This window comes from Athene noctua, chromosome 10 (genome assembly GCF_965140245.1).
Source record: "Athene noctua chromosome 10, bAthNoc1.hap1.1, whole genome shotgun sequence".
Classification (NCBI taxonomy): domain Eukaryota; kingdom Metazoa; phylum Chordata; class Aves; order Strigiformes; family Strigidae; genus Athene; species Athene noctua.
The window spans coordinates 16,026,323-16,052,634 of NC_134046.1; the positions used below are offsets into that span (position 1 = coordinate 16,026,323).

Genomic DNA, 26,312 nt, shown 5'->3' on the forward strand with positions numbered 1-26,312 from the left:
CTGTCGCATTCTGTTCAAATGGAAGAAAGTGCAGATCTTGCAATCTAGCCATCTCTGGATGGGAAGCAAAATAGAGACAGTAACATTGTGGTGCAGCTTAATAAATTATAATTCATCTGATCCAGGACGTGACAACTTAGTTGCAGAGCCATGGTCACAAAACTATCTTGTATCCATAATATTTCCATGCAATACTCCAGTGAATCATGCATATATGTCAACACCTTTTGGAGTAATAACAGACTGCACAACTCTCCACCATGTAGCATAGATGTGTCTCTTCCTCTAACATTCGCTAGTGATGAAAACAAAAATACATTTAAAATAATTAAGAGCATTTAGAATTTTAAAACCTTTCTTCAATGTCTTTGAATTATACAAAAAACTCAATGGATAACTACATCTTGCAAAGCTGTAGAATGCATTTAATTCCACTGTCAGCTGTGTGAGTAGGATGAAGATTTATCCTCTAGGAAATATTCCTCCATTATAAAACTCAGCAAGTAAAACAAAACTATATATATAGTAAACTGGAAACAACAACCAATGAAAAAACTCCTATTAGTTTAAATGAACTTATGTAAGCCTACTTCCTTTCTATCACCAAGAGATATTATTTTTCTTCTCGCCTTTTTTTTGAGAGACAAAATCAGACATTTTGCTCAAGCTGCATCTGATCTGATTCCAGTAAAGTGATTATCCTCTTTCCCCAATCTACCTCTATTGGCACATGTCTACCTCCTCCACCATCTTTCAGAGACACCATCCAGAGCTGGCAGAGAATACAGATTCAGTCACCCCCACTCAAGTTATGTCAAAATGTTTCTGTTTTCACTCTGCTAGGAAAAAATGCTGATCTGATTCCTTTTACTAAACCAGTTTCAGGAAGAGCCTACAGAACAACTTATGACAGTTGGTTTGAATGGGACAGTAATACCCATCAAGACAAGCGGCAGAGAGCAGTAATTTCTTATCCCCCAATAACCTGCAGCTGACATCATGCATTCAATTGTGCCTTGAGATACCTCACAACTTCATTCTAGGAAATTAATCTCAAAAAAAGCGCCTTGTTATAATCATAAGCACAAAGGAGATCAAGCAAGAACTAGCTCATAGAGAAAGGAGATATAAATTCAGGGTTGAAAATAGGAGGAATTATTTTTTCAGTAAGCAGAGAATTCAGTAAGATGTAATTAGAAAAGGAATACAATGTGCACTTTGGTCAAAGTGCTAGTACAGGTGTAAATAAGAACAAATTAAATAATCATTTACATTACAGATAAAACTGTAAGTTCACCTAAGAGTCAGTACAAATCTAGGTCTGAATAACCACATTCACTCTGCATCTTCTTGGGAAGGCAAAGAAAAGAAATGGAGGTAACAGATACCCAACTAGGAAAGTAAAACTGACCTCATTCTAAAAGGCATCTTTATTTTTTAAGAAGATTTAGAAAGGTTGCCTTGTGTCTGTAATATTTTAGTCCAGATCAAATCTGGAGACAGAGCTACAGTGACGATATTATGAGATATAAGGTTTTTAGAAATAAATATTTTTATACTAGAAGAAGCTCTGAGGCACAGAAGTCTCTCTTTAGCTCTAAATTTCTTATAGTGAAGAAATAATGACATTGAGCACATTTACTCTAAATAGAGATTTTGTAAAGACAAAGCAGTTTCTTGTATCCAGCTGTGATTAGAACCCATTTAGTTTTGTTATTCTGTTTTGACTGTAGAAGGCCTGCATCACTTCACGTTTCATTGTATTCATTTGTATCTAGAGGTCCAAGTGAGATATTGTTTACCCATGGAAAAAAATCCCAAATTATCCAAGACAATCAAATTACAGAAATATGTGCCTAAGAATCTTACTATAAACCCATGGTTCCCAACCAGAGGCTGTAGACACTGAACCCCTTAAAATCCAAAAGTCTAACTACTTAATTTTTGATCACAACAAAAGACAGTTGAACAAAAGACTTGACACTTTTTGAGAAACCACGGTGTTTCAACATCAACTGTCCTTATAATACAAATTTTCACACTTTGCAGTTATTCTGGAAATGTTCTGCAAGTTCATGTCCCAGAAACATTCAAGAAACACTGGAGTAATTCCCCAGAAAAGGAAAAGGATTAAAAAGTCTTCCAGGTGGGTAGGTGTCTGCTGTGATATATCCAAGTATGTTTGCATTCCTAGGGATGGAAGAGACAACTGCAATCTAATACTGATTTTGCAGCAGTAATGTCGTTGACTTCAAGGAGTTCAACCTCCTAGTTTGTGCCAGTACTTGATAAAGGAGAATTTAGTGCCGGTTAAGTTAGTTAGTTACGTTAGTGAATTACTCTAACCCTTTTTAACAACTAAAACCTGTAAGAGAATGAGAGAGTAAAATTTACAAAATATAAAAGCCCACAATTCTGAGGACCTAAGGTAAAAGCAGAAAGGTACAATGGAAAAATAGCTTAAAAGGCAAGGAGATGTGCTTGTGTCTAGAAATTTCTAAAGAACTGAAAAGATAATCTGGGCTTTTCCCTTCCTACAGACTACAAATGTAAAGTTTACCCTATCATATAAACAAAGACTAACTGCAAAAGCACAAAATCAGGAGTTGTTTTCAGTTGATATCGAGATAATGTATTTATCAACATCCTCTTGAATTTCCTAGATTTTATGCAACGCTAACATAAACAGATGAGATCCTGCTGTGTGTCACTTCTGGTACTGTACTATGCTATACTTCACTTTCCAATAGGTGTCGTAATTTGCAATTGCCTGAGTGTATGTCATGAAGACACATTCACCCTCACCCTGGCTTTGGTTTTCATCTACATTCTTCTGAAATCCAAGCCAGGTATTCATAAGCCTCTTCCAAGAACTTGAGAAAATGCTGAGTGTAAACTCCATAGCAGAAAACATGTCACTGCTGTCCACAATGACAGGTAAATATGAGGTGACATAGACTTAGAAAAATAAAACTGGAATAGGTTCTTCAGCTCAGGTACAGCACACACTTTGGACAAAGAATGTAGGATTTTAAGAAATTAAGACTACCTACATTCTCATACTAACAAAGGGTAAAATGTTACTCTATTTTTCTTTTATATGCTATCAACATCTGCAAGATCAGATTTGAGTGGTCTGAAGCCTTCTTATATCATATTCTCATATACATAAATCCATTATAGAACGATACTTTTTCCCAGTGGTAATCCTGCTGCCAGAAACCATGTTCTCCATGGATGGTTGCCAGAAAGCCTAACCCATGTTCCAACTGCCTACTTTTTAATTATATGTCACATTCCTAGGTTCTGCTTGATATACTGCTAGCATCTCAGAAATTAACAAATCAAATGTTTAAACTATGTAAACTTTAAATCTTTAATTATTTTTCATTATTATTAATCTCTTTCACAATAGCTGTTTAAAATACACCAGTTGATGTGTAGAAAGGTATATCTGAGCATCTTTGGAAGGTATCCCCATGGAATTGTACATGGAAGATATATCTGAGAGAGCAGCATGTCCCAAATCACTTACATTCTAAAATAACAGGAGTAATAAAAAATAAGAGATATGAAAACTCACTTTGGTGCTGATACATAACCCATGTAAATAAACTTTATTTAAAAAACAGAAGCAGCAGAATTAGACAGTGCCCTACACACACTTGTTCTTGCACCCAGGCTTCTGCCTTTGTACTGCACTGTCCAAACTGGATTCAGATTGATTCTATACTTCCAAAACTAATCTTTCGTTCTAATATGAAATGAGTAAATTTCTTTCTCCCTTCCTTTTTCATCTATGAATATACCTATATGATTAATTCACTAAGAACCCTTTTCCCTAATTTCTGTTAGAAATCTGTACACAGTTGATAATTGCTAGTTATCAAATTTGTGGAGGGAAGAAAGAGCTACCATTTGCCAAAACAGTTATCACAGAACTTCTTGCTTAATCTTAATTATATATTCATTATTTTTAAAAACACTGCCTTGCAAATCCTGTGGCTATAGGCAATGAATACACTTTGTGCTTAAAGAGAAGAAACAGAATGCACTGACAGATTTAGAATCCCAATGTGTGCTTAAATATTTCAAAAGCAAAGCATTATCAAATAAGCAGTCATTTTCTGGAAAAGTGAAGGAGGCCAATTCCATCAGAACGTTTTGCAGTTTAAATGGACCATGAGCCTTGCTGTGAGACAGTCTAGAGCTGAGAGAGGTATCTCTATATTGACAGACAGATAAGCACACTTATCTGTAAAGCACATTTATCCCACTTTTTTTTTTTTTCTGAATTCATTCAGTATACGAACATTATAGGAATGAATGCCAAAATAGAGTTTTTTAAGCCCCATAGGCTTTATATTCCAAAGATCAGTAACTTTTCTATTTTTAACATTAATTGATGTGCACTGTAAGATATGGAGAAACTGGGGGACAAGGTCGTGCAGAAGAGGGGAATGAAAAATCTAAGAGCACATAAATAACCAGACCAGCTCTTTATATTTTATAAAGATGACCAAGAGTATTGTAAATGCAAAACTATTTCTTTATTAAATTCACTAATTTATTTTTCCTTCTACATTTATAGTAGGTGCATGCAATCTCTACTCAAAGATGGCACTAGTTACATGTATGCTTACAAATTAGGTTGGCAGCCTTTTTTACTGGCTCTCATTTCCCTTTTCAAAATGTTGCATGTTAAATTTTAATATCATAGTTTTTATATTTATGGTATTTCAGCTTTCTTGATTTCCATCATAAAAGTAATGAAATTTGCTTTTGCTTTTTATTTTCTGATTCTAAACTTGATGGCTTCCTTAAAATGGGAAATATTTTGTCCCACTGTTACCATCAATATTTTTAAGCTTTTCTATACCGAGACTGAAAGAACCAGAAGATATATGAAGAATATAACTTGTATGTATTTATGTCCTATGATTTTTAAACCAATCTCATTTAGAGCCTAGTAAGGGACTCTGAACATTTACTTTAGCAATTCTACAGCTGGGAGGAATCACTATGGTCATGCAAGCTGACCAGGCCAAAGTTTCCCCCCCAATTCTACACTACATATTATTTCAAAAACAACAACAAAAAAATCTAGTCTTGATTAAAGGCTTGGAGGGGTCGATACCCCCCTATTAAAAGGATAACACCCTTTTAATAGATCACTATCTTCATTTTTAAAAAAACACAAACAAACAAACAAACAAACCCTACCACAAACCTCCAATGACTTAACTGAGCCCACATTTGTGCAATTTGCAAAATAATGGAGGCCAATTTTAGCCATGGGATCTTTCTAAACCTTTGTCAACCAGATTACAGAGTCTGGTATTATTAATTAACTAGAGATCAATTAGTTAATCCTTTAATCATCTCTTGAATAAACTAAATGGACTGAGTTCCTGGAGTCTATCAGTCTAAGGCTCGTTTTTCAACCCTTTGATGAGTCCTGTGTCTCTCCTCTGAACCCACTGCAAATTATCAATATCTCTACAACTAAAAAGCCCAAAATGAAGGAAAAAATTTAGAATTGGCTTACAAATAAAGTTCATTTTTCTATTCTGACTTGAGAGTCCTGGGTTTAAATATTCAATGGTCACACTTGTTTGTTTTCAACTGTGAGTTTGGCTGTGGTTTTGCCTAGTAATTCAATAAAATAAAACATAACCTGGATGCAAACAGTCATTTTCTAGAGAAATGGTGTTGTGCAGACACTTGGTTGTAAACCTAACAATACCTACTGCCTGTACCCTCAGGCTAGGATTTAATTAACTTGTTATCACCCCTATGCATTACAGAACTGAAGAAATGGGCAACAAAAAAATATAAGTATACAGGCCTCTTGGCAAGCGTAACATTTCCAGACATTGTCAGTCTCCAAGCCGAGACTATCATGTTCATGTGTAAGGAAAATGTCAGCAAGAAGATTTCAGCAGTTGGAATACATTTAAACAATGAAAAAATGATTTTCTGCAGCTGCATAAAGTGATGATTTTGGCTGGTTTGAATTAGACAAAGTGGAAACAGGAATCAGCACAGAGCTCTATCTTCCTCATCTCTACAGGCCAGTCCCTGTATTCGAGGCCAAAACAAGATGCAACAAGCGCTTTGACTTTGGCCTTTAACTGTAATTAATCAGCATATAAAGAAAGTATTCTATACATAGCAGTATTACATATCATGTAATGGAGGTCCTTTAATTTTACTGCTCTTGCTAACTAAGTACTCAGGTTAGTTTGCTTCTCCAGAAAAACACGACTGCCTTACCCCTATAATCCCTTTGCAACCATGACTTTTTTTCCTCCATTCTTTTCCTCCTTAGAAATACTGGAATGAATTAATTTATAGACAGGCTCAGTTAAACAAATATTAGCACTTGCACACAAAAAAAAAAAAAAAAAAAAAAAAGGTTTGGTAGCTTTAGAATATTTAAGTATTTTACAAATCTTATCAAAATACCCCATATTAATAATTTTATAACCTTTCAAATACTCTCTAGGAAGCTCTGTAATTTTGTAATCCCTGATTTAAGACATTACTGTCCAATCTTTGGCTCCTCAAGATTCTCAAGTCTGAATCATAACACTGAAGAGAAGCTGTCATATCAATTGCTTCTCTTACCAGCCCAACATACCCAAATTAATTCTCCTTCCATTTGTGATTACACAATATCCTTTCATGAATTACCACAACTTCTAACCTGGAACCTATTATGAGGAAAGCATTTAATGTATTTTTAGCTGTCTTCTAGTATAGTTAAAACAAGGAAGAGGAACCAGATAATGAGATTAGGCAGCTCTCTACAGACCAATGACAAATATACTGTAGACACTGTTCAGAAACTTTGGCTCTTTCCTCCCTAATTTTTCTTTTATTACTGGCTTGAGAAAAATAAATAGATACATGCTGCATAAGCACAGTAAAATTACAGAATGCTGCTGTCTGATCAACGGGAAGTGGCAAAAGGAAAATGAGTAAGCATGTACCTGAGGTTCAGTTTGAATTCCCAGTTTTTAGTCCTAAACCCATCACTCCGAGTATCTAATGTAGCTATTTGTTAGTGCTATGTGCTAGCTAGCACCTATGACAAATAGTCAGGGGATTAGAAATTTTAATGTAGCTTATTTCTCCTAAATATTATCTGAAAACTCACAGCAGCTGTGTAGACAGTCATATACAGCTAGAATTGTTCCCAGAAACTTGAGAGCATAAATCTAATAAAATATTCCCTTTCCATCTATCCTGTATCTTTCAAAGACACTTCGAGCTCTCAGCAAAGACAGAATGTAACTTGTGACAATGAAGATCTGCTCAACTGATTTGGAGATTCCAGAAAATAACTCATGAAAACAAACATATTCTGCCATATTCCATGGCAGAATTCATGCAAGTCTAATATGCAAATCACTGACCATATTAAATTGCTAAATTGCCACAGAACAAAAGATACTATAAAACTGTCATATGTTAAGCATTCATCCACTGAAATTTCAGTTTAATTGCAAACTGGAAAACACACGCAGTATATAGTGAATCAACAGCTTAATTTTAAGAGCAAGGAAGTTCCTGTGTTCAGCCAATGGAATGATCAATTAAAACGGCTCTTTTCTTACCCTTATTGTACATATTGGTTGGTACTTGGACATCACTCAGACTGATGTTCACAGGCAAGTTATTGAAGTGGTCATTTGGCACTAGAATGAACTCCTTCCCCAGCTCCAGATAGTTTCCTTCTTCATCTCTTTCATTTATGAGCACAGCATTGAAGTATTCATACTGCAACAGAAACCCAGTCACTATTCAGAATTCACATTCAGCATAAAAATACAAAGTTTGAATATCTTAACATATGTATCAATCCATGGATTAACGTTTACATATATCTCCATCTAGAATAGAAGAACAAGATATTTTTATCATCTCAGATTCCCTCTATACTCCTAGTACAGGTACATTTCTGAAACCAGACTTATAAAAACATCTCAAGAAAACCCCATATTTCCTCAGATCTCTGGCTACCCTCAAAATGTTGAGAGCCCAACAAACACCCCGAACATAAACAGTGTATGCACTATTCTTAACACAAAGCTCTCTAGATTTAAATAATTCCCTGGATAATTAACAATGATCTCTCTGTTTAGCTTATTTCTATCAGTTCAAGAACTGCTATCAGTGCTGAACTCAGGCCTTGACAAACTAAATGTGGTTTTACTTCACAGGGATATTAAGTACAGCTGTTGTTGCTTACCCGATGTGTACTGACTGACATTTCCTAAAGAAAAATATTTGCTTTATGCTGAATTTTACAAATGCACATCATAGTAGGTTTTGTAAAATTAAGCATGCTTTAATAGGGACATATAAACTTAGCAGTGACTTATTTTGAACAAGAAATTATTGTCTCCCTGTTACACATTCCTGAAGACTATTTGGCCTATTTTTTACAGAACTATAACCAGATAAGCAAAGGCAATTTAGATAAAATTATTGATTTCTTTACAACTTAGTCTAACCAGAAATTCTATCAAGTTTTGAAGGCAGCAAACAATGAAGACTACTTTTTAACTTCTAAAACAACCTTAACAGTTGGCAACAGTTTGTGATGTGTTTCTTAACTGAAAGAGACCAGTTTAGTGTCTTTGAAGAATCTCATTAATTTAAATATGAATAGATATAAATATAAATATTAATAGATATAAAACCTATTTATATACTATATAAATCAATATAAATAATATTTAGACATAATTCTACGCATTCATAGATTATATATATCTATACAACCTGTACAAGGATAAATATACCATTTACAAAGTTAAAACACACCAGCAAGTACAAAAGATTAAAACACTTTTCATAAGCACTCTTTTCTCAGGGTGATTTGTAACATATTCTACTAAACAAGAATTAGTTAAAATCTTATAATCTATACACTTCCCTTAAAGGGCATAATAATTTAACCAGTATCTTAAATGGAAGATTACTTGGAAAGCATCTTTCCATATCCTGCTCTTTTAGCTTTTAGTTTTTCAAAAATGGCCAACCTGTAGTTTGGATTTTAGATGACAGTAGAATACAAAACAAGTCACTGTATATTAGCTAGATTTTGAAGACCTGTGTATGACAGAAATATTCAGACTCCGTGGTCTACGTACCATTAATCACATATAACAAAGACTGAGACACATCAATATTTGAAAATCAATTTAATGGAAATTAACCTGACATGATTAAACATTTGACCGTAAAGTTATTTTACTTTAATTGGTTTATAATAAGATGAGCCAGATAATCTGCTGCATACATCTTATGAATATATATAGCTATTGAGTCCTGAAGTTCTGGAGAAAAAGCACAGTTAGTCTGTTGGTTTGGGTTTTTTCCCCTCCAGAAGCCACAGGGAAAGAAAAGAGATATAATTTGTTTAAAGATGTAGTTTCATTAATTAAATAATTTTGAAAGTTATTAGAATTATCCAACACCCTCACAGTTGCTACCCTTCTCTACACCATTTAGGGAACTGTCACTGTTCTGGGTTTGATTCTTCCCATACCAAAACCAAAAGGATGAAGAAACATGATCATTTCCAAGAAACACCAGTTCTCATTCTATTTGGGTGAAGCCTTCTCCATCTCTGCTTATCATCCAGGTTTATCACGGATCATTAACTGCACTGCATGCCTGCCACCCACATGTGACAGCAGGTTTTTCAGTTACCCTTTCTGCAAAAGCCAGAGACAGTTGGCAGAAGGCTTGCAAGTCCAACTCATATTTCCCATCTTAGTAAGAAACAGAATATTCCTTCCAACATTAAGCCATGCACTAATTACTGTTATAAAATGCAATCCTACTCCAGTTCCAAGCAAAGAAGTAGTAAGCTGTTTAGCTTTTCCATGATATAGTAGATAGCAGCTCAGTCTGGAAGAAAGGCTGATATTCTATCCCCTGGGAGTACAGCGATAAATAACATTATATACTTCATTCTTCTTTCTTGCCAACCACCTTTCCCTTCACACCCCCTGGACTAAGTTCCAGCATGGTGAGGATGACTATTTCACCTTGTTTCCAAACCACTTGTTTTCTTGTCTTTAAAGACATGGTTTTGTTTTCCTTCTTCCCTGCTGAACATGACATCGCTTCCACAACTGCTGGAGCTACAAATAAGCCATTGTGCTGCTTTCATGACAATTTTTGGTTTTGTAAGTCTCATCACGATTGTCACAGAGAAATCAAAGGGGGAGTTGCTTTTTGTTTCCTTATTAAAGACCATCACTGAAACCATTCACAACAACTAACTCAAAGTTTTTATACACAAAAATGGTACTTACATATTTCACTTTAAACAAGTAGAATACATTATGGGATAAAAGATTCTGTACTAAAATATAGCAAAATACCATTCTCCTTTAACTGAATTTAAGTTATGTATCATGGAATAACTTCTACAGTAATTCACATACAATTTAGTGATTTCAAGGATGCAAAATTTACCTTGCCCATGGGTTTTATAATACTTCAGAAATATTTAAAAAAAGGACAAATTTCAAATAAGAATGTCAGAATATACATAAAAAACACCTCTGAAAGAATATTATTTCCCTTTATTCAGTGGGTTATTTCCTTTTCCAAAGGAGGTAATTAGTAGACATCCTCCTTCATCATGTTCTGCAAGCAGCAAGGCTAGCCAAGTGTTAAAATCTGCTATATTCTAAATAAATGAAACCACTCGATTCACAATTAAAGGTATTTAGGACTGATTGTTTCTTTGGTTGATTTAGTACTCACTGATTAACTGGTCTGAGTCTGTATTTTCTCTTTTCAATTCTACAAGTATATATAAAATAATATGATTTATGTGTTTTGTTCTTTTTTTAAAGCAAACTGTAGCACAAAATAGCCCTTAAAGTATTACAGATAATTATTTTCCTTTTTTTTCTGTTTGATTTAGGGAGGTTCGGGGGTTTGGTTTGTTGGGGTTTTTCTGAAACTGAGAAGTCTACAAAAATAACATATTTAAGACAGTCCTGCGAGTTCTAAGGATTAAACATCAGGTAACATATACAGCTCAAAACTACTACTGAAAAAGATCAGCATTTAAGCTGAGCTGTTATACTCTTTTGGGCACTTTCCATTCAAGGAAATTATTGAGTGTGACAGCTGAAAGGTGATAGAAAGAAAATTAAAAATAAAAACTGCAGAAAAAAATATTAAAGTAAATCCATTTGGCATTCTGACACTGCATTTGAGATAATGCCCAAGGGAAAGGGGATAAAGTCCTGTTTGCTGACAACACAAGTACTCTACCTGCTAAGCTCTAAGAGAAAATTACTTTAGTTTAATCTTGTCAATGGAGATCAATCTTTGATGTAACCTTAACTAGGTGAGTTCCAAGACAGCACAAGATAACATGTCACAAAGTTATAAGTCTAATAAATAACAAAATAATTAGCCAGGTTGGAAGCACAGCCAGGCTCTACCATGAATTGGCCAACAGGTGAGTTTACACTAACCTTACATATAGACATGCCATTCATATAATCTATTATATGCATCTCAAAATCTAAACATGAATTTTTATACTTTTGTGCATTTAAATTTACTAAGCAAACACACTGGGGGGTTTTGTTGTACATTCCTTGAGAGCATCTGCATCATTCTGAATGCTTGATCAACCATTTTGAAAGCCCCTATTGTATCATAATGAAGACTTAGAGCAAGGCCATAAAAACAGGGGACAAATAGGAATCTCAGCTTTCATATGATATTAATATTTTACCCTTGTGAAGAAAGCCTTTTCAATGCAAGCCAATATAAAATTATCAGTAGTGCTCAGTAGAACAAGCACTGGATCATTCTGCTTCAGCAAGGAGCTGACCATATTTGACATATCCCAAAGAATCATATTGTTAATAGCCCACAGAACCCTGGGCTGCTCTAACATACTGGTATAATCATAGTAGGCAGAGACTTATGGGGCTGTAAGGAGACTGATGACAAAATTGTTTTACAGGTTAATTCATAAACAAGAGGAGCTAGAGACATGCGCACACCTGCAGGGCTACAATCTAACTGGCATTATGGAGATATGGTGGGATGGCTCATATGACTGGAGTGTTGGAATGGAAGAATACGGGGTCTTTAGGAAGGCAGGTGATATGGGGGTGGAGGGGGTCGCCCGCTATGTCAATGACTAGCTGGAGTGCACGGAGCTCTGCCTGGAGATGGATGAGGAGCTGACCAAGAGCTTATGGGCAAAGGGAAGGCAGGGACAAGAGACGTTATAGTGGGGGGTCTGCTACAGGCCATCCCACCAGGAAGGCCAAGCAGAGGAGGCCCTCTATAGACAGGTAGGAGCAGCCTCACATTCACAAGCCCTGGTCCTCATGGGGGACTTCAACCACCCCAATATCTGTTGGAGGGACAACACGGCAGTGCATAAGCAATCCAGGAGGTTCCTGGAATGCACTGATGATAACTTCCTTCTCCAAGTGACAGAGGAGCCAACGAGGAGAGGTGCTGTGCTGGACCCTGTCCTCACCAACAAGGAGGGGCCTGTGAGGAGTGCGAAGCTCCAGGGTAGCCTTGCTGTAGTGACCATGAAATGGTGGAGTTCAGGATCCTTAAGGCAGCAAGGAGGGTGCACAGGAAGCTCATTACCCTAGATTTCAGGAGAGCAGACTTTGGCCTTTTCAGAGATCTGCTTGGCAGAGCACCATGGGATAAAGCCCTTGAGGGAAGTGCAGCCCAAGAAAGATGGTTAATATTCAAGGATCACCTCCTCCAAGCTCAGGAGTGATGCATCCCAACAAAGAGGAAGTCAGGTAAGACTACCAGGAAGTCTGCATGGATGAACAAGGACCTTCTGGACAAGCTCAAACATGAAAATGAAGCCTAAAGAGGGTGAAAGCAAGGACAGCTAGCCTGAGAGGAAGACAGAGAAACTGTCCAGGTAGCCAGTGATCAGGTTAGGAAAACCAAACCCCTTATAGAATTAAATCTGGCCAAGGACATCAAGGGCAACAAAAGAAGCTTTTACAGGTGCATTAGTTATAAAAGGAAGACTAGGGAAAATGCGGGCCCTCTGTGGAAGGAAAAGGGAGGCTTGGTCACCCAGGATATGGAGAAGGCTGAGGTACTCAACAACTTTTTTGTTTCAGTCTTCACCAGCAAGTGCTCCAGCCACACCATCCAAGACACAGAAGGTAAAATACCTGGAAGAATGAAAACCTGCCCACTGTGGGAGAATATCAGGTTTGAGACCATCTAAGGAACCTGAAGGTGTACAGGCCCATGTGATCTGATGAGATGCATCCATGGGTCTCAAGAAAACTGGTGGTTGAAGTGGCTAAGCCACTATCCATATTTGAGAAGTCATGGCAGTCCAGAGAAGTTTTCACTGACTGGAAAAGGAGAAATACAACCCCCATTTTTTAAACAGGGAAACAAAGAGGACCCAGGGAACTACAAGCCAGTCAGTCTCACCTCTGTGCCTGACAAGATTATGGAGTGGATTCTCCTGGAAACCATGCTACGGCAATGGAAAATAAGGAGGTGATTGGTGACAGCCAACATGGCTTCACTAAGGGAAAATTGTGCCTGACAAATCTAGTGCCCTTCTACAATGGGGTTACAGCACTGGTGGATAAGGGAAGAGCAACTGACATCATCTACCTGGACTCATACAAAGCTGACTCACATGATATACTTGTCTCTAAGTTGGAGAGACACAGATTTTAAGGATGGATCACTGAGTGGATAATGAATTGACTGTATTGTTGTACTCAAAGAGTTGTGATCAACAGCTCAATATCCAAGTGGAGAGCAGTGATGAGTGGCATTCCTCAGGGGTCAGCCTTGGGACTGGTGCTAACATCTTTGTTAGCGACATGGACAATGAGGTTGACTGCACCCTCGGCAAGTTTGTTGCCAGCACCAAGCTGTGTGGTGAGGTTGATATGCTGGAGGGCAGGGATGTGCCATCCAGAGGGACATGGACAGTCTGGAGAGGGGTGCCCAAGCAAACCTCATGAAGTTCAACAAGGCAAAGTACAAGGTCCTGCCCATGGGTCGGGGCAATCCCGAGCACAAATCCAGGCCAGGTGATGAGTAGATTGAGAGTAGCCCTGAGGAGAAGGACTTGGGGGTACTAGGGGATGGGAAACTGCCTATGAGCCAGCAATGTGCACTCAGAGCCCAGAAAGCCAACCGTGTCCTGGGCTGCATCAAGACAAGTGTGGCCAGCAGGGCGAGGGAAGTGATTCTCCCCCTCCACTCCACTCTCAGGAAACCCTACCTGTAGTGCTGTGTCCAGCTCTAAGGTCCCCAGGACATGGACCTGCTCGAGCAGGTGCAGAGGAGGCCATAAAGATGATAGGGGGGCTGGAGAACCTCCCTGTGAGAGAGTTGGGGGTGTTCAGCCTGGAGAAGACTCTGGGGAGACCTTATAGTGGCCGCCCAGTACTTAAAAGGGCTACAGGAAAGGTGGGGAGGGATTCTTATCAGGAAGGGTAATGATAGGACAAGAGGTAAGAGCTTTAAACTGCAAGAGAGTAGATTTAGATTAGATATAAGGAAGAAATTCTTCCCTGTGAGGGTGGTGAGGCCCCGGCACAGGCTGCCCAGAGCAGCTGTGGCTGCCCCCTCCCTGGCAGGGTTCAGGGACAGGTTGGATGGGGCTTTGGGCAACCTGGGCTGGTGGAAGGTGTCCCTGCCCATGGCAGGGGGTGGAACTAGGTAAGGGTAAGAACCCTTCCAACCCAAACCATTCTATAATTCTGTGTTTCAGGCTGACTAGCAAAGACAAGCTTTACTTTAAAACATGCAGGATAGCCTCAACCACCATACAAAATGGAGTGCTGTATGATCCCTTAGTATGGCTGCTACAGGCATATGTTAATGATAATAAAAATTAATTCATTTAAAAGGTATCATATAAAAATTATGAGGGATTGCAAGGTTTGTTGCATGCAATGAGAACCACAGGAGTAGGTTGTGGGGAAGAACAGATCTGCAAGGCAAGAAGGAAACTTTGAAGCTATCTGTTCCAGTTTAACCACTTATCTTGGCATAAAGTCTGAAGTACAGAAGCACCTTCATTACAATGAATACTTTGCTGACATCACTCATTTAAATATAATACTGAAAGTATTGCACATAATTGCAGTATTGCACAAACTGTGGTAGATGAGTGACATTTTCTATTCCCATTTAGTTATCTTATTGTAAACAGATATCTTGTGACGCTTAAATTATTTATCAAGTATTTGTTAACATTGTAAACTGCATACTTATTTAAATATAAATATTTACTGTTTATTTTAAAGATACATTGTAATGCAAATTGCCTTTGCAACTTCGAGAGTACTTGGCATGTAAGATTAAACATGTAACAGTTGGTTTCATCGTATTTTAAAATTAAGTATTTTGTTTTAATAGTATGAAACAATGCAAGCCACAATTTTAGTTTGATGTATTTTTTCTATTGTACATAAATTACTTTTACCAAGACAGCATAAAAAATGTCCCATTCACAGCGCTATGAGAACTAGGAAGGTGTAAGAGCACAACTAAGAATGATTTGCACTAATGGGTCAGCACTATAATTTTTATCTATGCAAGAACCATTTTAACAGTGTTTCTGCAGCCCTACAGCTCATCTAAAGACAAAGCTGTACATCTCTGGAAGACACTAAATCAAGGAAAGTTTATGGCATTTACATTGAAGCTCCAAAGAGGGCAAAAATGTTCAATATGTAAAAAACAAAATGAGAAATGTTATCAGCTCTGAGGGAGGCTTTCTTACTACAAAACACGTTGACTCTGGTATTCATGTGTTAACAAAGAGGCAGATGTCTGAATGTATATCAGTTTCTAAGGCTCAAAAAAGTATCTTATGACAACTGTCCAGTAAGGAGAATTTATGTTTGATGCATAGGATTAAAGCTCTTGTATCCAAGAGGTTAGTATGGTGTTTAGCGAGCAAGTATAAAAGGCCATAAAAGCAAACTGCTTCTTTCAATAAATATTCTCTTGAATTTTAAACAGCTTTTAAATTTGAAAAAACTGACATCTGTTGTTGTAAGATTTCATCTTCATGTTTTTTGATTATTCGCTGAAAGATCTTGCTTGCTCCTTTGTAACAACTTCCAACGTTTTTTCCCATGTCTTTATTCAACAGCAAGGCTCAGAAAACACCTGGGATTTGAAATGTTGTGATCAGACCCTCTTTAACAATGGAAGTAGTACAGAAATATTACTTGCATCCTTGCAAAAACATCTGTTCTGTGCACAGAGTAAGACGACCTTTCTGCAGGCTATCCATTACCTCCCAGTATGATTACCCTAATAAATAAAATTGTCTTAAAATGGAATAAATAATTATTTATTATAGTATAAAATCAATTATACCAGCATGTAAATTGATAACACATCAAGGCCTCTGAGGTCTTGTAAGGATTAACTGATTCACTGAAAGTGGCAAGTAGTAAGTAATTATGATGGCTATTTTAAATCATCCACTAAAGTTTAAAGTCACTTCAGTTACAAGTTTCAGATTAAGCCTCATCTTCCTTTACAGATAAATAACTTCCAAAATATCTATTTTTACATTAAAAAGCTTTAAAGAGTCTTTTCTTTGTCACAAGGCTGAACAAAAACTCTTTGGACACTCTTAAATTTAGTAAACACAAGGAAGGAGAAAAGAGAAAAGGCTTCCATAACGGGTTTTCAGTTTGACATTTTGTACAAATGTATGACAAGCCTCACTGGAGATCTAATGTTTTTGCCGGGTCTAGAAATGCACGTGTTCAGTGTGTTTATTTTCACAGAATCATCTAGGTTGGAAAAGACCTTGAAGATCACCTAGTCCAACCATTAACCTAACACTGACAGTTCCCAACTACACCAGATCCCTCAGTGCTACGTCAACCTGACTTTTAAACCCCTCCAGGGATGGGGACTCCACAACTGCCCTAGGCAGCCCATTCCAACACCTAACAACCCGTTCTGTAGAGAAATGCTTCCTAGTATCTAGTCTAAATCATCTTTGGCACAACTTAAGGCCAGTACCTCTTGTCTTATCACTTGTTACTTCATTAAAAAGACGCATCCCCAGCTCTCTGCACCCTCCTTTCAGGGAGCTGTAGAGGGCGATGAGGTCTCCCCTCAGCCTCCTCTTCTCCAGACTAAACACCCCCAGTTCCCTCAGCCACTCCTCGTACGACCTGTGCTCCAGACCCTGCACCAGCTTCATTGCCCTTCTCTGGACACGCTTGAGTAACTCAATGTCCTTTTTGTAGTGAGGGGCCCAAAACTGAACACAGTAATCAAGGTGCAGCCTCACCAGCGCCAAGTACAGGGGCAAGATCACTTCCCTGTCCCTGCTGGCCACACTATTGCTGACACAAGCCAGGATGCCATTGGCCTTCTTGGCCACCTGAGCACACTGCTGGCTCCTGTTCAGCTGGCTGTCAGTCAACACCCCCAGGTCCCTCCCTGACTGGCAGCTCTCCAGCCACTCCTCCCCAAGCCTGTAGCGCTGCTGGGGGTTGTTGTGGCCCAAGTGCAACCCCCGGCATTTGGCCTTATTGAAACTCCTCCAGCTGGCCTCAGCCCATGGCTCCAGCCTGCCCAGGTCTCTCTGCAGGGCCTCCCTACCCTCGAGCAGATCAACTCTCCTGCCCAACTGGGTGTCATCTGCAAACTGACTGAGGGTGCACTCGATCCCCTCGTCCAGATCATCAATAAAGATGTTAAACAGGAGTGGCCCCAAAACCGAGCCCTGGGGGACACCACTCGTGACTGGCCGCCAACCAGATTTAGCTCCGTTCACCACAACTCTTTGGGCCCGGCCATCCAGCCAGTCTTTACCCAGCGAAGCGTGTGCCCCTCCAAGCCACGAGCAGCCAGTTTTTCCAGGAGAATGCTGTGGACAACGGTGTCAAAGGCCTTAGTAATGTCAAGGTAAACAACATCCACAGCCTTTCCCTCATCCAGTGTGCTCCTTTCTCCCAATTGACATATGTTAAAAAGATACCAGTTACATAGATGAGTAAGTTCAGAGCCAGTTATCATGCTCCTACAGAGCTGGAGTAAATGATGGAGACAACTTACTTAAAATTTCTAGAGCAACTTTAACTGAGAATTTAATGATTTAAGTGAATCATCTTGTAACTAGAATACAATAATAGTAGAGTCTGTGAGTTTGTGAAGATTGTGCATTTCAAAACCACATAATTACCACACATACCAGAAAGCCTGCATCCCAGTTAATGAGCTTACACTCTAACACTGTGAAACAATAGAAGGCAAAAATCCCCAACCTGGAAAATCTACCAGTATAGTAGTGTGGCCCTTTGATAAGGCTTATCATCTCTTGCACACATTGCTGAGCAAGCATGAGAAGACTGGGGTAGCCCCTTCTCAGCAGCACCTGAAATGTTCCCTCCTGAACGTCCACTCTGGCACAAGCGCAGGCAGAGCTCCCTTGGCTCTGTGCTTCTGCTAAGAATACATTTTCCCAACTTGCTCCTGATGGACACAGTAGAGAACTCTAAACTTAATTGTTCCAATTCAGAAATATACTAATAGAAGAGGCTTGTTTTTCTTGCTAATAAACATGAGAGGTCTGTTGGGCTTTATTTAAACCACACTTAGGAAGAAGCAGCAATTAGCCAAAAACTTTTCACTACAAAAGAACAAGCTCTGTGCAAGAGCAAAGAAAACAAGGAAGACTAAGAAACACTTCTGAAAACTTGAGGATGTTAAAACATTTTTGAACACATTTGTATCAAGCTTACCATTACTTCCATGCTAGTCGTCATCCTCCCTTTTCAGACTAAGAAAACTGAGATAGAACATTACACAGTGAGTCTTTACTAGATTAATATTATATATTAATATTATTTTCAGAGCACTAAAACCCCTCACTATGCCCCACTTTATTTTTAGGCTAGAAGTAGTATCCCACTGACATGAGTATGGCCAAAATGCAGATGCAAAAATAATTATAGTGAAACACAGGCTGACAGATTGTCAGTGGGGCTATAAAAATCTCTGCAGCTTTGTTGAGCCGTTAAGATGCACAGGCAGATATTGAAGAAGGCTTTCAGCTACTCTCCTCTTTTAAATTCTAATGACAGAAATAGAAAAACAGTTGGATACATAACAGAAATAGCACCTAGAATTTAAAAATACTACTTGCTTTTTTTAAAAAAAACATTTGTCTAAAAAGCAGGGGGGTCACTTTTCAGCAACTGGGAAAAGAAGCAAATATCAAGCATGTGTGATTTTTATGGGATTAACTACTGATTCCTACTGGCCATGGTCTGGGCATAAGTTTAGGTACATTTTAAACTTGAACACTATTGTGAATGTTCTTGTCACATTTAAAAGGTACATCAGGTGCAATAAAAGTTTGTTGTATTTACTCTCACAGTTTGCTTCTGAAAAAAATTGTATGTCTCAAGCCAACAGTCAATGGATTTCTTCCCTCTAAAGTCAACTAACTCAAATATTCCCCAAACAAGTTTTATGGGGCTGACCTTTTTAAGCAAATTATATCATTTCTGTATCTTTATAAATGCAAACAATCTGCAAGATTTTGTCTCATATTTATTGCCATTTTCACTACTAGCTAGAAGCACAGGACTCCCTCATTTTACTTTAAACCCTTGAAGATTGTATTAAGCTAGTGAACAGGCAAGATCAACAACTTCTATAAAATAATTTTGTAAAAGAAAATAGCAAAATCACAAAGTTGCTTCAAAATCAATGCAGTAATATTTTCTAGAGCTTCTATCTTACCACAAGGTAATACAATAGCATTCAATACAGAACATTAAAAAACCCTCTACATACAGTTTAAAATATGCTACAGAAATAGAATAGCAAGCTATATCACAAACAGATAAGCTGAAAAGTTTTAAAGTGAAATCAGTGTAGTTCCATTCACGTTCAGCTCATCTGACACAATCAGGTTGATGACAACCTCAAGGCTGTCTCTATCAGTGGAGACATATCTGATATCTTTGTGCCTTTTTTACAGTCATATGCCCTAAGTGCCTCATTCCTACTTCCAGGCAGGAAGAAAAAACCCCAGACTCTTCGCAGTCCAAGGCATTCATATAATGCTGCTCTGTACTCAAGAGCTGTACTGTCTCCTCAGCAAGATATGCCCAGGGACAGTCGACAACCTATATATAGTCTTTTGCTGGGTTGGGGGTCAATAACTACACCTAATAAAAAAGGAAGAAACAGGCAGTTCACATCCAGCAGTTGATAACATTTGAACACTAGCTATGGCTCTGAATGATGAAGTAAACATGTACTTTACAAGATTATTTTTTTTTAATACAAATGGGGGATAATCAAAATAATTAAATACTGAAGAAATAGAAGAGAACAAAATTTCATGGTGCTCACTGCAATCCAAGTTTTGTTTTGTTACTCTCAACCACCCACCATACACAAAGGAGGTTAAATTAATATTATTGACTACACAAAGGAAAGCAAAAGAACACGTGCAACATTATTGAATTTATTTGGGAGTAAAGTGAGAGATGAGATGTTGAGCAACTGAATGTATACAAATCCTCTTGAAATGATTAATGACTCTCTCATGCAATATAGAAATTTGGTCAGCTAAGCCCACAGTTGAAATAACAAGACCATGATGATGAGCTAATTTAATAAAAGAAACACATGTCTCCAGAGTCAGAGAAAAAACAACAACAAAAAAAAGGACAACGGCATCTATTTTAGTCATAAAATTAATTTGAAGTGGTTAAAAAAACACTCACAAAGAAAAAACTTGGTCATGAGTATAATTATTCTACAAATGAGGGGAAGAAAAACAATCAGAGCATATTTTGCAAATTGTACTTATGTGTTAATTCATTGGAGTATTGTAACTTTCAAGATACACTATAAGAGGACTCTTCAAATCTGTAGATCATGCTAACAGACAGCATGCCTTCTGATGGGCTTATTGCTGAAATGCAAGTATCACTCTCCGATTCTTTACAGTGCTACTTTGCATTGTTTGTATGGATAAAGTTTAACAAAAATACCGAATATACTTTTGAATGAATATACTTTTACATGTCATGCTCTAAATCTTTTCTTGACTTCATTCAACAAACATGAGTCCTAGATATAGAAACTCAGAATCTACATAAACCAGCTGAGGAAGATTTTTCTCAAATACTAGTTCATATTTGGCCTGGGAGCTAGGTTGGGGGGCAGGGGGAGAGAGTGGAAAGAGGGGCAGGTTAAGAACTTGAATACTGCAAAGTATCTGTGTGGGTAAAATGAACACCTGCACACTATTCTCTTCCTGAACTTGTGCAAATAAGTGAGTTGTACAGTCCAAGAGTTAAGATTATGAAACATAAAAATGGTCTATGTTTTCAACTTTTGACCATGTTTTAGATCAAGCAGGGGCAGCTAACTGATAAATATAACAGCAGCAATGAAGGAACACATTACACAAACTGAACATGTCAGAGCAACATCATGAAACTATCTGGAGTTTGTACTAATATTTCTTTGCTATATTAATGTGTCAGATACTCATGGAACAATTTACTAGTATGCTTACTGAGCTGTAGACTGTGTTAATATTGTACTCCTACACATAACTTCAGACTTACAGTCAAACCACAGCATAGTGTAAGGCTCCGTGAAAGCAGCTGAAGAAACTATTTAGATTTTCAGAAACATTACCATGTTCCAGGTATAATTTCTGTGGCACATTTATCTACTTTGAATTAAAAGAGATAAACACTTTTAGAAAAGATGATCAAGCAAATTAAGACAACCAAAGACGCAAAATTCTAGTCTGAAACCCATCTGGGTGATAGGATAACTGGCAGTTTTATGAATCATTTACCCCACAATCTAGCTTGCTTTCCAGTCTTGTTTACAAGCATTGAGAGGGCAGGCTAAAGACGTGGGAGTGATAGCATCTTCCAAAGACTCTGAGGAATCCAAGAAACATTCCTAGGAAGGGCCTTGCATGAAGCCTCTGCTGAGAATGGAAGAAGTCACCAGCGGACAATGGCAGTCCAGACTGGGTACATGGTGTCTTTATGCATTTCCCTCAGCTCAGCAGGAAAGATCACACACGTAGAGGCCTCTCAGCATTCTAAACAAATTAAAAACCATTTTGCAGCTCTCTTTAGTTACTTTCTCTAAACATCCTAATTTCCTATTTCGTGGCTCCCTTCCTGTCTCTGGTAAAGAATAAATTGAAAACAACAAGACATGAGAGGGAATACAGTATCATTCAGTCACTAATGGGTCTGAAATGCTCATCTAGTAAAAAATATGAAGAAACCTTCATTCCTACCAGATGTTTATCTAAGATTCTGCTTCTTTTGTTACCAGAACATCATATGAAGAATGACATTTTTAAGGACACACACATAGATATTTTTTTTGTTACTATCTTCTTAATGGAAAACATGATATACAGATATATAAATTCCTCTGCATGTGTCTACATTGAAGGAGAAGAGCTGAATTGAAAAAGATTATATAAGTTGTTAATTATGATTTGCAGGAAAATCCCGCATTGCCTTTAACCATTTACTGCAGAAACAAAGATTAGTGCAAATATAACATACTCCCTTACAGCAAAGATTTATCAGTTTTGAATATGTTGGCTCTGAGCTTATTGCCACAGCTAAAACAATATTCATAAAAATATAATCATATCTAACGTTTTTAAATTGTTATTTTAATGGATAATTACTATATTTAATGTATCTTATTTTCATGCTTGCTTCATTTCAAGTCTGTAACAAAAAATGACATGTAGTGTCAATAGTCTTCCCTGAAAAATACAGGTCATAAGTCATCTAACCACTGCAATTCAATGTCATCTTGAACAAAAGGCTTAACCAAAAGGAGAAAGCATTTGAAATAATGAAAAATTTGTGAGGCTGACCCAGAGATTAATTCAGGCTTCCTGGACATAAACCGACTACACAGATGACTTACTATATGTAGATTCCAAGGGAGAAATTACACTAGATATTGTTACGCTAGCCTTCAGCTGCCAGAAAAAAGATCCTCCCTCCTAAATAAGGTGCCATGAAAGCACTTCATTAAGCAACAAACCTGTCATTAGCTATTTCACTGAAATAATATATAGAGTGACTAGACCACACAGGGATCTGTACAACAATACATACAACATATCATGAAGAAACCCTGAAATGTAATACACATCTCAGTCATTTACTGATCTGTAGTTTAAACAAACACAGAGACCTAAACCAGAGTTATAAACTTCAGTGACAAAAAATATTTTCAAAGACAGAAGGGCTTATGCTAATGGATACCATTCAAAATGCCTAATGTAACACACATCATCTTAAGAAATATGCCATGGATAACTCCTCAGCAAACATTCAGGTACTTAGAGTACAAATATGAGCTTAGGTTTACCTGAGCTATATGCTGATGCTGAAAATTTGCTAAGTTTGTTTATAGTAAAGCTGATTGGGAATAATGAAATGACATCCCTGAAGTCTCTCCAACTCCCATTCTGAATATTACTGTATTTAGAAAGAATTTTACAACAGGAAGAGGACTTATTAATACAATATTATTTTCTAATCAGAAGAATGTCTCCACTTATATCCTGTACTTTAACTGGTTTACAAATGACTTGCATATTTGTCAGCATCTTGGGTTCAGTTAGACAGTGACAAGCCCTAAATACTTCAAGAAAATGAAACATTCAATTAAAAATAGCTTCTCTTCTCTGTTACAGCCATGTAGAGACTTTAAACTCAATGTAAATGGGGACTGCTGAAGCTGAAAACAATAGCTGTCCCCTTATCCTGAAATGTATACATGACTAAGAAGCTAATCTGATACGATACCACTTTTATGTACAGAAGAATTAAGAGGCTTTCCAGCGGTATATTTTAATACCCACTCCCCAAATCCTCTGCATGAGTGTGCCTGAGAAGGTGAAATAATTTTGATTTTTAGTGCTTCTTTGCAGTGATAGTTCTTAACAGCTCTCAGGCATTCATACAATCAGCAGTTGCCAAAGAGCAGACCACCTTCCTGATCTTCACTAAGAACATTTAGAAAGATATCAACGGTCTGATAGTTCAAGACCCACACATTCAATACATTTTCCTGGGCTCCTGTGACCCCAGCTCAAAATATGAATGCACAACACTGGCATCTTCCAGACAAAGTTCAAGTGTTAAGTTGGGTTTTCTCATACCTGAGCCTCACAGTTATTGAAGGGCAGGACTTTGTCAATTATTAATAAATGGAAAAAGGGAAGACAGCCCTCTACAGTTCTCCCTGGAATGCCGCAAGACTAGTTCACCAACATTTTTGCTGGTTAGCTCCAATATTCCTCAAACCTTCAGAGTATTTCTGATGGCAGTATTTGTACATCCCATCATATGCTACCCAGTGTTTCAGCTGTAAGACAATAACAGGTGAAGAGCTTCACCCTTTTTTCTATTTCATTCATCCTTTGTTTTCTTCTATTCTTCCTAAATCTACTTTATATGAAATGCAGATGAAACTGAAGAAATAATCATATCTATCACTAGGCTGCTAGCAGTAAAACCTTGAGAAAATCAGATAAAATGAGAAACTTCTTACTTTACACCAGCCTCACTGGAGTCTTATTATGTGAGGTTCTGCTATTAACTACAAATTAATAGATTCACAAAGCTCAAGCAAGAATCGTGAAAATGCTGTTTCTGAAACTCAAAGTTTTCTGTCCCACTTCAAGAAGATGGCAATTTCTTATACTTCAAATTAGAAAATTCAGGCACAGCTATATATTTCCACAACAAAATCTTGCTGAAAACTATTTGATTTTTCAATAGAAACTTATCTTTAATGAGTTTGTTTAAAAAAAGGAAAAAAAAAAAAAAAACAACAAACAAAAAGCAACATTTTGTATCTCTCGGGAAGAGCTCAGCCTTGATTTGTGATTCTTGCAGGACAGGAACTGCCTCATGAAAAATGCTCCATAGCATTACTAGCCCTCCTAAGCATTACTGCAGATCCTGTATCTAATATATACCATCAACATGGTATATACTATAGTATATACCATAGAGTGTGGTACTTGATTCCCTACCTGAGCACTTAACAGACCATACTGAATCAGTCTTGTTCAAACCCGTAATTTCTGAATGCAGCACCTGCACCTTGTGATCACGCTAATTCAACTTTCTAACACACTCCCTTTGGATGAAATCTTCACACAGGAGCTTGCATAGCACTAATTACAGGCAAGAGCAACACTAGCACAGAAAGAATTTAGCTCTCAGATTTACCTACTGAAATAATTTCACCACTGTAGTCAGGCCATGGTTCTATTTTTAGCATCAACAAAATAACTACCTGCCTGTATCTCAAAACCTGGGTTAAACTCTTCATTTGACCTAATGTTTACAGGCAAACTAATCAGGGCATTATTAATTCAGAATTATAAATAATGACAGCTTCCTATTACGTTGTTAGTATCTATGAATCTGTCTCACTTGTGTGGATGTAGTCCAGAAGACATCCTGGAATAGCTAAAAATCCCCTTATTTTTTACATTTTCTACTAAGTCAATCGCTTAAGCATCACCATGAGTCACAGAGGTTGACTAGCTGGTGACAATCATGTGTTGAAATTATACACGTCAAAAGGCTGTGATTCACTTAAATCAAGCGCCTGTGTTTAATTTATTTATATTAAGCTTCTGCATTTCTGAAACATGGTTTCACCCAAATGCTTCCCTAGGAGTGTAAATCACCATCAAAGTACAGAAGAGTAAATCTGCAGAACATAACTGGGTTTGAATATGACGCACAGCAAACAATTGCAAAAGCACATATGCAGATTCATTGTTAAAGCTGCTCCAGCCTTGGAAACGTCTTCACATTTTTCCACAGTTTATGCAGGAATTTAGAATGTTGCAAGTATATAATTAGTATTAGATGTGATTAATTCATACTGTGGGAAAATACAGAAAGAACTGAAAAAGAGCTCTGTGGATCTCCTTTCTCTCCACCCAAACTGCAATCAAGCATATGCCTATCTGACTCTCTGAACATACTGCCAGAGCTTAATTTTGGGAGCTGGCTTTTTTCTCCTCTGGCTGTAATATTGAATGTTTCATTTTTCAATGTCACACTATTTACCATGCACATATTTTAGTCATATCATTTCACAGTATGATTCTGGGGCTGGTTGGCTCACGGCTTCTTTGTACCTATTTTCCTTCATTCTCTTTTTCATTTCTTTCTCACAATGTTGTTTGCCAA

The 26,312-nt window shown here is 37.5% G+C and overlaps 1 protein-coding gene across 4 annotated transcripts in view; it reads right to left on the minus strand.

The window, feature by feature from the left end:
* CACNA2D3 (calcium voltage-gated channel auxiliary subunit alpha2delta 3) overlaps nucleotides 1-26,312 on the minus strand; it is a 470,721-nt gene that overhangs the window by 276,477 nt on the left and 167,932 nt on the right. For all 4 annotated transcript variants that reach the window (XR_012634269.1, XM_074914174.1, XM_074914173.1 and 1 more), the window contains one exon: nucleotides 7,623-7,785. Coding sequence is in view for 3 of the 4 variants with exons in the window: in XM_074914174.1 (XP_074770275.1) it covers nucleotides 7,623-7,785 (163 nt within the window). In the remaining variant the exon portion in view is untranslated. The remainder of the gene's footprint in view (nucleotides 1-7,622; nucleotides 7,786-26,312) is intronic.